This window comes from the organism of the source record quoted next, unplaced genomic scaffold (genome assembly GCF_019419815.1).
Source record: "Pyrus x bretschneideri cultivar Hongxiangsu unplaced genomic scaffold, Pyrus_bretschneideri_v1 Contig24, whole genome shotgun sequence".
In the NCBI taxonomy this organism is placed as follows: Eukaryota; Viridiplantae; Streptophyta; class Magnoliopsida; order Rosales; family Rosaceae; genus Pyrus; species Pyrus x bretschneideri.
In genome coordinates this window covers 1,854,935-1,872,455 of record NW_025999546.1, presented here as the reverse complement: position 1 = coordinate 1,872,455, position 17,521 = coordinate 1,854,935, and the positions used below count along the sequence as shown (strand labels likewise).

At 37.1% G+C, this 17,521-nt stretch overlaps 1 protein-coding gene across 4 annotated transcripts; it reads left to right on the top strand.

The window, feature by feature from the left end:
• The first annotated feature begins 1,554 nt into the window (after positions 1-1,554).
• Positions 1,555-16,055, top strand: LOC103929523 (ABC transporter D family member 1). Of its 4 annotated transcripts, none has more exons than XM_048586154.1 (26): positions 1,555-1,945; positions 2,354-2,633; positions 4,632-4,856; positions 5,494-5,691; positions 5,844-6,298; positions 6,508-6,634; positions 6,717-6,795; positions 7,772-8,010; positions 8,144-8,448; positions 8,552-8,660; positions 8,787-8,945; positions 9,650-9,749; positions 10,036-10,144; positions 10,737-10,827; positions 11,458-11,582; positions 11,722-11,871; positions 11,960-12,032; positions 12,375-12,555; positions 12,633-12,791; positions 13,896-14,057; positions 14,150-14,386; positions 14,546-14,709; positions 14,810-14,862; positions 15,010-15,088; positions 15,295-15,491; positions 15,632-16,055. In XM_048586154.1, the coding sequence occupies exons 1-25, from the start codon at positions 1,884-1,886 to the stop codon at positions 15,379-15,381; spliced, it is 4,008 nt and encodes a 1,335-aa protein (XP_048442111.1). In that variant the 5' UTR covers positions 1,555-1,883; the 3' UTR covers positions 15,382-15,491; positions 15,632-16,055. The 4 variants fall into 4 exon arrangements, with proteins under 4 accessions (XP_048442111.1, XP_048442110.1, XP_048442108.1 ...); XM_048586153.1 differs by having other exon boundaries at positions 1,556-1,945; positions 13,881-14,057; positions 15,636-16,055; XM_048586151.1 differs by having other exon boundaries at positions 1,556-1,945; positions 13,881-14,057.
• Positions 16,056-17,521: the final 1,466 nt, after the last annotated feature.

Below are 17,521 nucleotides of genomic sequence, written 5' to 3'. Positions count from 1 at the left end.
AGTTTCTTGGTTTTCAACATTTGGTACATGAAATTTTTTTCATCTCAGTCTGGTACCTAAAGTCATGATTTTGGGACACTTTCATACATCTGTTAACTTTTCCGTCAAAACCTCCGTTAACTGATGACATGGTGCCCATGTGGATAATGATTGGGTGCCATGTGTCAATATGGGCCTACATGAATATTTTAAAATTCAAAAAAAATAAAAATAAAAAAAAATATTTTGGATCCACTGTCTCCTACCTCACCCCCTCATCCCATCCCATCCCATCCCACCCCTCCCTCCACTACAACATGCACCCAACCTCCCTTCTCTCATATGCAACTCGCTGCAATCCAACCATGGCAGCCAAGCAGCACCGACAGCAACAAAGGAGAGATTTCTCCTTTTACCGTTCTCATCCTGTAGCCACGGTCGATTAAATCAAGCTAAAGACGAATAATCGAAGTCTAAACCGCCTCTGCCACCTCCTTTTGCTCTCGTAGCCCAGCACAATGTTTACGCTAAGCAAAACGCAACAACAATCATTTGCCCACCACCGTTGCCTAGTCTCTTGCACCGGTTGATTTGAAGGTTAGTCAAATTAGGGTTTATTGGGCTTGCCGTGGAAGGAGGCGCGAAGACAGAGAGTATAATCGTTGGTGGATGGAGCCAATGATGAAGTGTTGGGCAAATGGGTCGTAGGTGAGGCTTTATGTGAATGTGGGGATCGGAAATTGACGACGGTGAAGAGTGACGAGCGACGGAAGTGGAGGATGAAGGTGATCTCGCAACAATGTTAGCGATGGAGGAATATACTGAGGGTACTGGGGAGAGGGATTGGGATGGGGATGAGAATGGGCTTATGGATGAAAGCGAATTGGAATTGCAAATTTGCGGGAAGATGAAGCTTCAACCAAATTGCAAGTTTGAGGGGTTTAGGTTTAGCAAAACAAATTGCAGATTTGAGACGGTGGGTACAAAATATTTTTTTTTTTATTTTTTTGATTTTTAAAATATCCATATGGACCCATATTGACATGTGGTGCCTAATCATTAGTCACGTGGATGTTACATCATCAGTTAATAAAGGTTATGACGGAAAAGTTACGGATGTATGAAAGTGTCCCAGAATTATGACTTTAGGTTCCAGATTGGGATGAAAAAAACTTCATATACCAAATGTTGAAAATCAAGAAACTGCAGAGTAGTAAACTGAGATTAACCCTATAATATTTAACTAGTCCAGCTCTATCCTAAAAGTTAATCCAATTCAAAATAGTTTAGTACAACAAACGCGCCCTAACTCTCAAATTCTAATCCTATCTCACACTAACTAAAGAGAGGGGATCCTCCAATTACATCCGTTCATCGTATATCGTGCGACCATTTTTCATCAAATAATGTTTATATTTAATTTTAAACAAAAAAATTTATAATAATTTATAACCGTACAATGATTCCGAAATCATCAGAGGATCCTCACTCCTAGCTAAAAAGTTAAAAACCATTTCGGACTATAAAACTTCGGGTGGGGTCGAATTTGAAGCTCGAGTAAGAGGCGGAGGACCCAGTTGGTTGGGTAGGGTGGACAAACTGTCCACGCAAAGAAAGGCAATCGCCAATTAAGCCACACAGCTCCATTTTACACTCTTCCCTAGGCTGCATGAATCATATATGATCATCATACGTCACAATTACTTAACAATTTCCCAATTTCCCAATTTTCATATGTCGGTCCGTTTGGATTTGGATGGAGCTCGGGAGTCGAAGAGGTCGAAGCAGAGCAGAATAAGAGGAAGAAGAAGCTGAAAACCCCCCCGCCCGCCCGCCCGCCCGCCCGCCCACCGGCTCAGTTGTGGCTATTGCTTCCGAATCTTTAATTCTTCACTGGTTCAGCCATGCCGTCGCTTCAGCTGCTGCAATTGACTGAGCATGGCCGCAATTTCATGGCGTCGAGGAGGTATTATTTCTATCAATTGATCAATCTGTATCGAAGCTTTTCAGTATTAACCGACTCTTGTTCACAATCTCACTGGAGTTACACAATTTCATCAGCTTTTTACTATTTAATGATATTGGTAGTGTTCATTTCTGGGTTAATTTTGATGGGTTTTTGGTTTTTTGATTAATTGGTATCTGGGTGTTTGCTAGATCCGATTTTCTGCGAGATTTCTGTCTTAATTTGATGTTTTAATAGTGGAATTCTGTACCGGATTATAAATTTTGAATTATTATTATTTTTTAATTTTGCCATTCTTCGTTTTGTGGTGCATATTGGCATAAATATATTTTAGCACTTAATGTTGTATGATTTGAGGAAAATATGCGAAGGTGGATATGGCATTGTGCTAATGTTATTCCTGCACAGGAAAACTTTACTACTTGCCACTGGTATCGTAGTTGCTGGTGGGACGGCTGCATATGTTCAATCGCGACTAAACCATAAAAAACATGCTTTTCATGGTCATTACAATGGGCTTAATGATAATGAAGAAACAACGGAGAAGGCCTTGTTGAACGATCACAAGTTAAAGAAACCTCCACGTAAGAAAGGGGGATTGAAGTCTCTTCATGTCCTTGCTGCAATTCTCTTATCTGAGATGGGCCAAATGGGTGTGAGGGATCTTTTATCTTTACTCTCCATAGTGGTAAGCTTCTGGTTTGTAAACATTATATGCAAAATGCTTGATTTACTTTGTCATTTACTTTTAATACCCTTTCTGTTTTCTGTTTTTGGTGGTGGATAATGCCTATTACTCTATAATATGACTGTACAAAAACCTTGGACAAGCTCCAAATACTCCTCCTCGTGGACAGAAGAAAAGCACCTTGAGTTTCTCTTCATAATAGGTTTTGTTGGTGATAATCTTTAGTGACTATTTCAACTCAAATTTCATCAGTCAACCCCGTTTCCGGAATTATACTACATTTATTCTATTAACGAGTGTTACTGTTAAGGTAAACAAGTTGAGCATTTGATGGCACACTCACTTAGATGGCCTCTGAATAGCACCAATTACGGTTACACACCTGAGTATTTGATTCCACACTTTTGAACATTCAAGTGTTTACTGTCGGCATTCGAACCTTGATGGGTTACATTGTTAAGGGTAAACACTTGAGCACTTGATAGCAGACTCACTTAGATGGCCTCTGAATAGGGCGAATTACAGGTACACACCTGAGTGTTTGATTCCAGACTTATGAGCATTTAACGAGTGTGTTACCTAGTTGACAGTTTTTGTGTGTACTGTAGCTCCAACAAACTTTTAAGTTTTTAACTTACTGTCGGCATTTGAACCTTGAAGGATTACATTATTAGTTATCAAATTGGTGCTGTTAAGGGTAAACACTTGAACATTTATGGCACACTCACTTAGATGGCCTCTGAATAGCACCAATTACGGGGACCCACCAAACTATTTGATTCCACCCTTTTGAGCATTTGAGGCCGGCGTGCCTCAAGGCCATCTACACTTGAGCTTTAGACTATGGCTGATGGGAGGGTGAATACTTCTTATATGGTTCAGAAAAGACCGCCTTATTGCTGTGCATATAAAAAAATGCTTCTGAACTATTATTCGGTGAAAGAGAGAGGGGTATGGTGTTAGGGAGATATGCTGTGTTTGCAATCTTTGGGTGGCGTGGATGGGGACGGATATAATAATTTTTGAAGGAACAAGGGATGAGGAGTAACAGGATTAATTTTTTTTTTTTGAGAGAACACTTGGTTAGGTGAATCATCTTTTCAAAGTAGTTTTGACCTATGAAAATAAAAGTTAATGGTGGTTGTGTTAGTATTTGTAAATAGGATAGTTATGTTGAATTGGCTTTGTAGTTGGGTTGGGTGGCCTGGCAGTAAAAAAAATGTTAATGAAATGTAAAGAATCTTTAGAATCACATTAAGGCTTCTAGGAGTCTCAAGTTGAAGAATTATACTGTGCTATCAGCATTAAAAGTAAGCATAGTTGCTGAACATTTTGTTAATCAACTTTGTTGAATTTTTTCTTGTAAAAGAAACTCAAACCCAAAAGTACAGATTTTGACTGCTCCTTGAAGTAATTGTAACCCCAAAAACCAAACACTACCAAATCAAAAGATTGTATGATTGCCATGTTGTTTAGCTCTGTTTTGCAGTCTTTATTCAATTGACTAGCTAACTGATCCATATTAGTGTATCATACGTAAGTGTATGATCTATGGGGATATCCAAAAGCTGGCCTTGTTGTCTTGCAAGTAGTCCCCACTTCATTAACATGATATTATTTACATTGATCATTTCGATTGATGATTTTTACCTAAGTACACTCGAACAAGCATATATACGTATACTTGCACACCCGTTGCATGCCCATTTTCCTCTTACAATCTAATAACATGCACCTTTACTTTTATAAGAAACAAATATGTATATTATAACATTGATTGTAGGACGATCATTAGATGTTTAAAATAAAGGTTTAATGTATTATTAATTCTTAGACAAGATGTGAATAAAAGAGACTCTTAATGCAATGCAAGCTAAATTTTGATTTCCTGCTTTTCTGAAACACCTATATTTTTTAGCATGTATTGAGTCAGTCTTCTAAATTTGAAGTATCTATTTGAAGTATCTATGTTTATCTCACCACGTGTATTACTTGCAGGTGTTGCGAACTGCTTTGAGCAACAGACTAGCAAAAGTCCAAGGATTTCTTTTCCGTGCAGCTTTCCTTCGACGTGCGCCGTTATTTTTTCGGTTGATTTCTGAAAATATTGTATTATGTTTTCTTGTATCAACCATGCATTCTACTTCAAAGTACATCACAGGAACCTTAAGTCTGCGGTTCAGAAAAATATTGACAAAACTTATCCATTCCCATTATTTTGAGGTAGTTATTTTTACTATAATGATATTGGAATATGGTTTCTCTTATTATTATCTTTGTTACTTGATAGTATGTTGCGAGTTAATCTTCCTTTCACCTTGATCTGCTTCTCTGCATTTTCTTTCAAATGGCTTCACAGCTTTATACTCAATGAATGTGGTAACCATATCAATTTCATGTCTGATTAAATTAGATTATGGGTAACATTGGTTGTATTTTATTATACTGGTGCCATTACATCGAGAAACAGAAGAACTGTAAAGAAGTCATCAACAATGAGACACCCAAGCGACTTGAATCTTACTATAGTGAATATAGTTTCTTTTAGCATTGGTTATATTTTATTTTACTGGTGCAATTTTCTTGTATGGTCTTATATTAATTTTTCATGTGAGTTTGATTGCTTTTACTTTTGATCTTCGTTTGGAATAAAATGGTCAATAATCTTTAGCTGTAGCCAAACAGATGGCACTCATGTTTCATAAAAAATATGCAAATTTGATTTAATTTGTTTTGTTGCCCACCCTAAGCTGACCAAGAAAATATCAATCTTTATTTGTATGCATTATTATTATTTTTTTGGGCTTTCTCCTTGTATTGTGGTTTCTTTTGTTGTGTTTAATTCTTGTTTGAATCACAGAATATTGCGTACTACAAAATGTCTCATGTTGATGGTCGCATAACAAATCCTGAACAGCGAATTGCAAGTGATGTGCCAAAGTTCTGTTCAGAGTTGAGTGAAATTGTACAGGATGATTTGACAGCTGTCACTGATGGTGTACTTTATACTTGGCGGTTGTGTTCATATGCCAGTCCAAAATATGTCTTCTGGATATTGGTAATTATCTATTGCACTGATTTTGAATCTTAGCAGGGGTACATATATAGATGTCTTGGCACAATCTGATCACTTTCTCATAACTTGCAATTTAAGATGGTAAATAGTGACTTTTGTAGTTTGCCAGCTGAACGTGTTGCGATACCTTTCAGGCATATGTATTAGGGGCTGGGGCCATGATAAGAAATTTTTCTCCTGCTTTTGGGAAACTAATGTCCAAGGAACAGCAATTGGAAGGGGAGTACCGGCAGCTTCATTCTCGATTAAGGACCCATGCAGAAAGTGTGGCATTTTATGGTGGGGAGAATAGAGAAGAATCTCATATTAAGAAGAAGTTTGAGACATTGATTGGGCATATGCGTGTTGTCCTTCATGACCATTGGTGGTTTGGCATGATTCAGGACTTTCTATTGAAGTATCTTGGTGCTACAGTTGCTGTTATACTGATTATTGAGCCTTTCTTTTCGGGACATCTGAGGCCCGACGCTTCAACTTTAGGCCGTGCAGAGATGTTAAGCAATTTAAGATATCATACTAGTGTCATAATCTCACTATTTCAGTCTTTGGGAACTCTTTCGATAAGTTCAAGAAAGCTAAATCGGCTCAGGTGATTGGGTAGATTGTAAATAGAAATTTGTCTCTGCTAACTCTTGCAATTTCCATAACGAAACTCTTTCTACGAATAGGATAAGTTGCATTTTATTTTCTTATAAATATGAGATTTCACTCAAAGTGGTCTTCTATGGTTATGTATTGTCATCAAGCATGTCCTGTGCCCAACTGTTTCAAATTTGACTCCATTTTCTTTTTCTACAGTGGTTACGCTGATCGCATTCATGAATTATTGGCCATATCAAGAGAGCTAAGTGTGGCTAATAGTAAATCTTCTGGGACCAGAAATTGTTTTAGTCAAGCTGATTACATTGAATTTGCAGGTGTCAAGGTGTGTATAATTTACTAAATTTTCTACATTGGTTGTACCATTTTTGTGCATTATATGGTTTAATATTGAAGGTGCCATCCAGGTTGTCACGCCCACGGGTAATGTTTTGGTGGATAATTTGTCACTTAGGGTCGAATCAGGATCTAATCTTTTGATTACAGGTAAGTACTGGGACTCAAGGTTATTTTCATATGGTGCCACCTCGTTCTATTTGTACTGGTCTCCTATCTCTTTGCCATCATTCCTTCTTATCTTTTGTGTTTCTTGCCATGATTTGCTCAATTTCATTATTAAGTGGAAAAGAAAATATCTGCTTTTACATGATATTATTTTTGTATAGGGTTTGGCAGCCTCTCCATTTGGGACATTGATTTTTACTCTGATAGTTATGATGGGTCTTGTCTAGTAGGTTGTTTGAAGGGTAGGGTCTAGCTAAGTTGTATTATTTAACTGAGTGTGGGGTGGGGCTTGTAAGAAAACTACGATTGGGATAGAGGACCTCCGGTGGAACTCCAGTAATCAAAATGCTGCCAATATATCAGTATGTTTGGTTTCATAGTTATGAAAAAAATAGTTCGGAGGCTTGGAGTCCAACTCTGTTTGTGGGGATATAAGTCTCTCCCTTCAATAAGAAAGTTAACAAGAAGTAATTACTGATTACTGGATTACAAAACATCCATTGGTTTAATCAAATTTGGCCTCCATCCACAAGTTGGCGCTAGTTAAGGGCACCATTTCTCATATCCCTCATTTTGGGTTTGTACGTATTCTTCTACAGCTACGTGATTAGGTATGTGGCAAGTGCATTTCCCCTCTTAAAGTTCCTCTCCAGGACTGTAACTTCTTTTTTCAGAAACTGAACATATCAAACTTGATCAGCCATTAATGAGTAATCCTAATATGCATGGATTTGGTCAAGGGGAGTGCAGAAATAGTGCTTCAAGCCCTATTGTGTGTATGTCAAAGTATCTGCTGATTTTTCGACCAGAAAATAGTATCTGCTGATTCTTATGTGCTCTACTTTAGATGGATGAGTGAGTGTGTGTCCATCAAAGTATCTGCTGATTTTGACACATTGAATTTTTGAGTGTGTTGGAAAATACATTGAACTTATACTTTATGGAAATCTTCTTGAAGGTCCAAATGGCAGTGGGAAGAGTTCACTTTTCCGAGTTCTAGGAGGGCTCTGGCCCTTGGTATCTGGCCATATTGTGAAACCTGGTGTTGGAACTGATCTCAATAAAGAAATTTTCTATGTACCACAAAGACCGTACACAGCTGTTGGAACACTACGGGATCAGTTGATTTATCCTCTTACTGCGGATGAAGAGGTTGAACCACTCACACGCAGTGGAATGGTGGAGTTATTGAAAAATGTGATTTTCCTGTTTTATCCTTTTCGTCCTTGTCATTTCTTTATATATATGTGTTGTAAATATTCAGATGGTTTTATAGGAACTTTATAGTTGTCATAATTATTGGATGGAATTTGTGTTTTCTGTTTTGAAGGTTGACCTTGAGTATTTATTAGACCGGTATCCACCCGAGAAAGAGATAAATTGGGGTGATGAATTATCTCTCGGGGAGCAACAAAGACTGGGGATGGCCAGACTTTTTTATCATAAGCCTAAATTTGCAATTCTTGATGAGTGCACGAGTGCTGTCACAACTGACATGGAGGAACGTTTTTGTGCTAAAGTTCGAGCAATGGGAACATCATGCATTACTATCTCCCATCGTCCAGCATTAGTTGCATTTCATGATGTGGTGTTGTCCTTGGATGGTGAAGGTGGTTGGAGTGTTCAGGTCAAAAGGTTGGACTGCAATTTTTTTTTTAATTTATCTGGCACTATTATTGTCTGCTAATTTTGAAAATACTAGAGAATTGTTTATTAGAATTTCCCCGTACTATTCCAGGGAGGATTCTTCTCTCCTAAATGAAGGTGGGAGAAATATGATGTTGTCTGAGTCAAACAGGCAGAGTGATGCAATGACAGTTCAACGTGCATTCACCACGATTAAAATGGTCCGGGTTTTTAATTTTTTAAATTTTTACTTTTTACTTTTATTACTTTTATGTTAGAGTATTAGATATAATGCCCTTTATATTTACCCAGCTGTTTAACAAATTTGTTTGTTAATTCAATTCTAGGATTCCACAATCTCGAATTCGAAGGCACAATCATACATTGGTGAGGTGATAGCAGTGTCTCCTTCTGAGGATCAGTGTGCCATAGCTCCATTTGTTCCACGGCTCCAAAGGCCCCCTCGAGCTTTGCCAGTGAGAGTAGCAGCTATGTTCAAAGTACTGGTGAGTTTTTATACTGTTACTTCTAATCATGTTGCATATGGCTGTTATGTGAAAGTTCTTCTGTTGGCCAAAAAGTGACATTTAAATTCTCTCAATCACATAAATTCAATATATATGAAGATATACGGATTGTTAAATGAAAATTGTTGATTTGTTCTCTTGGGGTATAGGACTTTACATAGTTGCAGTCTCTTGTACTTTTTTAACTATATGCAAGTATCCTCTGTCCCTGTATTTTGCGTTCCCTCTGTTGGGGCCCTCACATTGGCTGGCGGCAGGTAGTGGAGGGAGTTGCCTCCGGTGGTGTGGGTGATTGCACTGGGTGGATGGCTGGGTTCGGTGGGCGATTGCGGTTGTAGCTGCTAGGTTTTTTTTTTTTTTTTTCTCTTTTTAAAATGTAGTTTTTATTTTTCTAATTTATGGAAGGTTAACAAGATACGTTATAGTTAAGTGGGTGGACAATGTGGCATGAAATCAATATAGGGGACATGAGGGGACATCAGATCTTTTAAAAGTCTCCTGTCCTGTTTTATTGTATCTTTGATGATTGTTTATTAGGTATCACTTGTTACTGGTACATTCTTAATGTGGACACTGCATTTTCCTTTGCCCATCATACCTTATTTATATCGTGCTATTTTCTGACCATTTTCTAAGATCGTGAAGCTATATTTATTTTATTGAACTCCTTGCCACTTGTCCAGATCCCCACAGTCCTTGATAAACAAGGAGCACAACTGCTTGCAGTTGCTCTTCTCGTGGTATCAAGAACATGGATTTCAGATCGTATTGCTTCATTAAATGGTATTTTTCTTCCCTTAGTAAGACAAGAATATTTGAGTAACCTGTGGTTAATTAAATTATAAGTTATTTATTTGAGTAAACATGTTATTTATCTTCTTAATATAACTACTGCTGAAACACTAAAGTTACAAGTATGGCTACTACATAGAAATTAATATCAGAGCAGTAATACAAATGCTAGATAATGCTAAAACAAAACACAACAGAAGCCCCAAGTGAGCGCCAAAACCGAACTCTTTCCTGTAACTTCTCTGTTCCATGGCCAATGTGTGGTTATTTTATGCAGGAACCACTGTGAAATTTGTACTAGAGCAGGATAAGGCAGCCTTTATCCGTCTAATTGGCATTAGTGTGCTTCAGAGTGCTGCATCGTCCTTCATTGCACCTTCTTTAAGGTAGTTTCATTACTCAATAGAATGTAAAACGCTCTAAACCACATAGATTTGTCTGAATTTTTATTTCCCTAGTTATGTGTTCATCTAAACATAAATTTGTGTTCAATTATTTATAGTTTTTGAGCTTTGTTGGAAAAAGTTGTTCACTTTTTGTATTACTTTAGTGTAGATGTTGAAGCCAAACCATAATATTTTTCTATTGTGTTCTTAGTCTGTACAAAAAATTCTAGAGAGGGAACCTCAATTTAGGAAAAGAGGAAAACACTGTTGGTCCCATTCTGTGCGTAGTCAACTAGGTTATTAAGCCCCCTTCACTAGGTCAGTAATACTGGAAACTCTTGGTCACCTAATTGTGGTCAAATAGGTTGATGAACATAGAGTGTCAACAAACATGACTCACCTATCCGATTTGGCTTATCAATTGTAGGGATGATCCTTGAAGGGGGTCTAATCACAAGACTCCATATATGCCACAACCTGAGGGTTCTCTTAGCATATGTATTTTTACATGCGTGTTTAAATCTTGGCGAAGGAACTAAATGACAAGTGACAATGCTCTTATGGTAATGCGAATTATGTTTTTGTTGCACAGGCACTTGACAGCCAGGCTGGCTCTTGGGTGGAGGATCCGTTTAACTCAACATTTACTCAAGAACTACTTGAGAAATAATGCATTTTACAAGGTAGCCTTACCGAAATTATTTGATCAGGTTTTTTTTTTTTTTTTTTTCTTTTTTCTTTTTCCTTGGAGGTCTCTTTGATGTTCATTTAATTCTGTTTCCTTTTGTTTTTTGTTTTTTAAGAATTTTGTGAAACTGTTGGTTGAAGTTGTCTACAACAACAACAACAACAACAACAACAACAACAACAACAACAAAGCCTTTTCCCACTAAGTGAGGTCGGCTACATGAATCCTAGAATGCCATAGCGCTCGGTTCTGTGTCATGTCTTCCGTTAGATCTAAGTACTCTTAAGTCTTTTCTTAGAGTCTCTTCCAAAGTCTTCCTCTACCCCTTCGGCCTTTTGGACCTCTGTCCCGTACTCGCTGCTTCTAACCAGAGCGTCAGTAGGCCTTCGTTGCACATGTCCAAACCACTGTAACCGATTTTCTCTCATCTTTCCTTCAATTTCGGCTACTCCTGCTTTACGTCGGATATCCTCATCTTTCCTTCGTTGAAGTTGTCTAGCAGCCTTAAATGTTTTAACATGCTCATATTATTTTGTTCAGTTGGCAGCAATTTGTATGTTTTTTTAAATATGTTTAGTCAAAAGTACGAGAATGATATTCAATTCTGTCAATATATACGCTGTAGGTCTTCCACATGTCTAGTAAGAAGATAGATGCAGATCAGAGAATTACTCAGGACCTAGAAAAGTTAACCTCTGACTTGTCGGGACTGGTTACAGGAATGGTCAAGCCATCTGTGGACATTCTCTGGTGAGCTATGAGCTCTTTAGCCATGTTGAAATTTTTGCAAGGCTCGGTTTCTTTTATTATCCTTTGTTGAAGTTTCTGAAAGTTGGACTAGCTTCTTCTATCCTTGGTTCTTACTTTTGTGTGCTACTGGTATTATAAGGTTCACCTGGAGAATGAAGCTTTTGACGGGGCGGATGGGAGTTGCTATATTATATGCTTATATGTTACTGGGTCTAGGTTTTCTGAGGGCTGTTGCCCCTGAATTTGGTGATTTAGTGAGTCAAGAACAACAACTTGAAGGAACGTTCAGGTAACTTTAGTTTCTGATTCCTATATTGCTGATGCTGAGTCATTTGTGGTAAATGCGAATCTCAGATATGATATCTCTCATGACTTAGGTTTATGCATGAAAGATTGCGTGCTCATGCCGAGTCTGTTGCTTTCTTTGGAGGTGGTTCTAGAGAAAAAGCTGTAAGCCTTTTGAAATCCTCAATCTTGGTCCAAATCATAATATCATATATAATTTGAAATGGTGCAAGTCATACTGTCTTCATAAAGTGTTCTTCGGTATCCCTTCATTCTTGGAAAAAAAAATGAAGGAAAGAAAAACAAATCAAATGCCTATTTTCTTCCAAATGACAATATGTAGGAGTTGTTTCATCTCTGACTCAGTTATATTGATTACCAAAATTTGAAATTATTGCGAGTTTAGAAATAAATTTGAACGTTATTTGCAACGTTTGTATTTTGAGTGCCCACTTATGTATGCATGGTAATTTAATTTAACGGATTCACATTTATATTACTAAACAGATGGTTGAATCTAAGTTCAAGGAGCTTCTTGATCACTCCTCGTCTCTTTTGAAGAAGAAGTGGTTGTTCGGTATTCTGGATGATTTTACCACAAAACAACTTCCACATAATGTGACGTGGGGGCTGAGCTTGTTATATGCCATGGAACACAAGGGAGACCGAGCATTGATATCCACTCAAGGTGGGTTTATTTATGATTATGATATAGATGCATTTATAATAATCTCTCTTCTCTCTCACATGTTATAACACTTTCAGGTGAGCTGGCACATGCATTGCGTTTCTTAGCATCTGTTGTATCTCAAAGCTTTTTAGCTTTCGGCGACATTCTGGAATTGCATAGGAAGTTCCTTGAACTGTCTGGCGGCATCAACAGAATTTTTGAGCTTGAAGAGCTTCTAGATGTTGCACAATCTGGTATGTTTTCAATGTTTGACAATCATGTCACGATTGCATCATTTTCCTATTGATTTTCATCTTCCGCACTCAATGACAACCACATTTATGAATTCGATCTATACTAATGGTATATCATTTTTTAGCCATTGAGAGAGGTTTCCTTGAGCACTTTGTTACATAGTCAGATGGTAACCATCCTTTTGAGTGTAGCAATTAAGATCCATTCCATGCGTCTCTTTGTAGATGTGAATACCATGGATAAAAAAAGGTTATCTGCTTGTGTCTCCCAACAGTTTGGGGTCTGGTAAGATTCATATGTGGGCATCCTTAGTCCCACTTAGTGAGAGGTTTGTTTCCATTTAGAACCTATTATCCAGGTTGTAATAGAGAAACTTACTCTTGTGCCTGTTCTTGCCCAAGGGTATTATGGGTTCTAATGAGAATTAGACCTACATAGTTTGGCCCACAATGTAATTCGACAGATAGTGGCTGATGCATGGTAAAGTCGATGTGCCAGCCCAAAAGAAAAAGGCGTGGTTCTATTGCTACTCCCCCATTACTTGTGCCTTAGTGTATATTTTAAGTTTTAACGTTCCAATTAGTTACCTGTTACGTGATGGTTGCTGTCTTCTATGGGGCAAAGCATATGGTAAACTGATGGTCTTGCAGAAAAAACAAGCGTAACAGGGTATTGACAGATAGTCAATAGTCAGCATTTTGTAGGGATGGAGAGTACTTATCATGTTGGTGCATTAGAGCTGAGAACTTTCCATTACTAGAAAAGTATACTGATCAAACAAGATTATGCTATTTACAACTTAATGCCTTTGGCGATGGTGGCTTCTGTGACTGAAACATATGTACAAATGACCTAAATGATATTTTTGAAAAAAAATATAAAGATCTTACCACCGCATAGATGAATTGTGCATATGTACCTTTGTCCAAGCTTGTTTTCTGATTTTCTCATTATTTAGTATATGCTTCTTGTATTTTTAAATTGCCAAGTGAATATTCTTTTATTATTGTATAAGATAAATCTATTAGAATAAAATAATGTAGGTATTTTTAGAGTTACCTGACATTTCTTCATTCATGCATCCATAGTTGTTGGTTATTCAGGGGCTTCCGAAACTGTTACTCTGTCACCATCTAAGGGGAGAGATTTTCATTCTGAAGATGCCATTACCTTCTCTGAAGTTAATATTATCACCCCATCACAGAAAATGTTGGCCAGGAAGTTAACATGTGATATAGTACCTGGGAAAAGCTTGCTTGTTACTGGTTAGTGTTTAATGTTGTTTTCTTTTTTCACATAGTACTATTTCTTAAATTTGCTGTGGAATCTACAACTGAGAAGTATGCGATTCTTAAAGGTCCAAATGGGAGTGGAAAAAGTTCTGTCTTTAGAGTTCTTAGAGGTCTTTGGCCCATCACGAGTGGAAGAATCTCTCAACCGTCACAACATGTTAAGGAAGATGTTGGTTCTGGTTGTGGAGTGTTTTATGTTCCTCAGCGACCGTATACATGTTTGGGAACACTCAGGGATCAAATTATCTATCCTCTATCTTGTGAGGAGGCTGAGTTAAGGGCATTGAAGTTGTATCAAGAAGGTAAATTTCTTTCGGAAATTTCTTCTCTTATATAGATGTGGGTTAATGTAGGTCATATGTTTCATTTTGGATTATGAGATATAAGTGCTAGCTATTACCCTAGGAAATAAATCACTTTTCAACTACCAGGTTTTGAAGATTTTAATTGTTCTAATTCAGGTGAAGAAATTTCTGACAACATCAATATTCTAGACATGCGTTTAAGAACTATTCTGGAGAATGTTCGATTGAGTTATCTTTTGGAAAGGGAGGAAGGTGGTTGGGATGCGAATCTGAATTGGGAGGACACACTCTCTCTTGGGGAACAGCAGAGATTGGGCATGGTATGATAATATGAGTCTCAACTCTTTCTTGAGCAGCAATTTGTTTTATTTTCTTTCAAGGATTTCTATGTTGTCTGACATGATATCTTACGTTTTGAAGGCACGCTTATTTTTCCACAAGCCTAAATTTGCGATCCTTGATGAATGCACCAAGTATGTGGCATAACTCCCCATTTGTTTGTTCTCTTCTTTCACTTTAAAGAGATGTCTGTCATTATCTAATATCTTTTCTACACAATTTTTCTTCTTACATTTTCTTCTTTTTCCGTTATCCTTTTCTATTTCTTGAACAACTGGCAGTGCTACGAGCGTTGATGTCGAAGAACAACTTTATCGGCTTGCGAAAGACATGAATATCACAGTTGTTACCTCCTCACAAGTAAGTACTTCTATAACTATATGTAGCTGTATGTCATTCTGCATTTTGGTGTACATGAGATGAACCTTTTAGGACATTAATCTGGTTTTATTGTTGGAGCCTCTCTGCCGGATATTAGTGTGAGTTAGTTCTCAAAATTTAGCACCATAGGGTAGGTCTTGAGTCACAAACTTTATTTATTGTTTTCTGCTTTCACGTGTTCTCAGCGTCCTGCTCTAATACCATTCCATTCCCTGGAATTACGGTTCATTGATGGTGAGGGTAACTGGGAACTTCGTTCAATAAAGCAATGAGTCGACATGCCGGAATCACGAACCATTGGTCCACTAGGGTACTGGGAGCTACGTCCAATAAAGCAATGAGCTGACCATGCTTGGCATCTGCAGTTAACCCTTTGTACAGTGTAAGATGGTTTATTTTTCGAGACCTACCCTTTGTAATACGTCTTAGAAGTCCATTAGAGGAAAGCCAAAGCCGGTTTTCCCATCCAGAGAAATTTATTTGTCTTAGAGCTAGCTGTGTTTCTTTTCCCGTACGTGACAGGTAGCCTGAAGGAAAAGCCGATTGCTTCGTTTTACTGGGGCATTACTGTCGCAATGTGGACAATAAGATTGGAGAATACAGGTGTGTAATAATCTGGGTAGGTGAAAGGTGAAAGAAATTTATGATGTACAGTTTTCCCCCAATTTTCCCAAAGTTTGGGATGTAAGAATTCATAATTTAATCATATTGATGAGCCTCCATATAGAAGAAAAGAAATAATGTGTCATTGAGCACCTCTGTCGTAGCAGCGTCCTCCACGCTTTTCGCTTCGCCGTGTCGTTTGCTTCTTTGTACCAAGGATTCATTTGACATTCCGTCTTGCTTTGTTAAGGAATTCTGGAATTCCTCCTTGGGGAGTTTGGGGAGGTAATACTTGTAAAGTTTCTTTTCCCCGTAATTGAAACCCTGCCATGTTCGAACTGTCCTCATCTACTTATTTCATGTTCAGTGTTCAATGTGATATCAACTTATTTTTTCGCTCGGTGCCTGTTTATGTGGTAGCATCTTTGCACTCTCGTGGAGAGATTTTTCTAAGTACCTGGTATTCAACCGCTATTTCACATGTCATAATGCAAGAGGAGGCGAGTCTCTTCACTTATTTTATGACATGTGGAGTTATTGCGTGAATACTGGGCTCTTGGAAAAAAATTTCCACCCAAGAGTTGGTAAGGTAATATCAATGCTTTTGAGTGTTTTATTTCAAGAACTTGTACCTACTTTCGCAGTCTGATAGTTATCTTGGAAGACGAAACAAACACATCAAATATTTAGGACTTCTAAACTTACATATCCAAAACCATCAGCCTCAAAATCTAAAGTAATTTCAAGTCACTGTATCCACCATTCTAATTTATATCTTTCCAACAAATTTCATACACTTTTTTTTTCTCTCCATTCTGGCCATCATAGTGAATAAATCAAAAGAAAATAACAAACATGATTATTATCGTAGGGGTAATGCTTGAGAGATTAAATTTGTAGAAAAAGTTGTGGAAACTAAAAAACATGGAAGTTGATGATTAATTTATTACTTAAACATTGATAAACATGCTTATTCCTATTGGTGACATATAATTTAGTTTGTAAATTTATTTTTCCTAGCATTACTCTTATCATAGTAGAGAAAAAAGGGCAATTCTTTCGACTCAACCCAACTTAACACAATCTAATTTTAGATTGTGATGATTAAATAAACGTAATTAAATAAGGAATCGACCCAACTCAACAACAAAATTTGATCAAGTATGATTCTTTGAAGTTTTTACCTCATTCTAACTTGCTCTGCATTGTTCCAAAATTTAATTTTCATAACTATTTAAATCTTTTATTTCAATTTCAGTTATTTATTTTTAAGAGGTGAATTGTCTGCTTTCCTATTTCCATACTCTTTCCATGCCTTGCTGTGATGTGTGATCATAGTTAAGCTATGACATTTTATATTAATTTTTTATAGAAATAATAAAACCAAAAGTAATAGAAATATAAAATGTTGACGTGGTTTAACTGTGACCACACAAACAGAAAAATATGAGGAGAGTATGAAAATGGAAGGACAGACAATCTACCTTTTTATTTCTATCATTCAATGATGTTTAATATTATTATTTTTTTTCTAATTTTACCCCTTCACGATTTACAAAGTTTAAATCCCTGATTCACGGGGGCAACAGTTGCTGCTTTTTACCGCCAAATATGCGAAATCCCCGCCGGGTCAAAAAGACGAGAAATTTTTAATTATAACAGGAACTTAAACAATATAATACGTATTTTAATAAGAATAGTGAAGATTTTTATTTTTTAAATTATTAATTTTTAAACACACATATCTTATTATTTATATAATAATACGTGATGATTAAAAAATATTTTCAAAAAGGCCAAACACCGCGA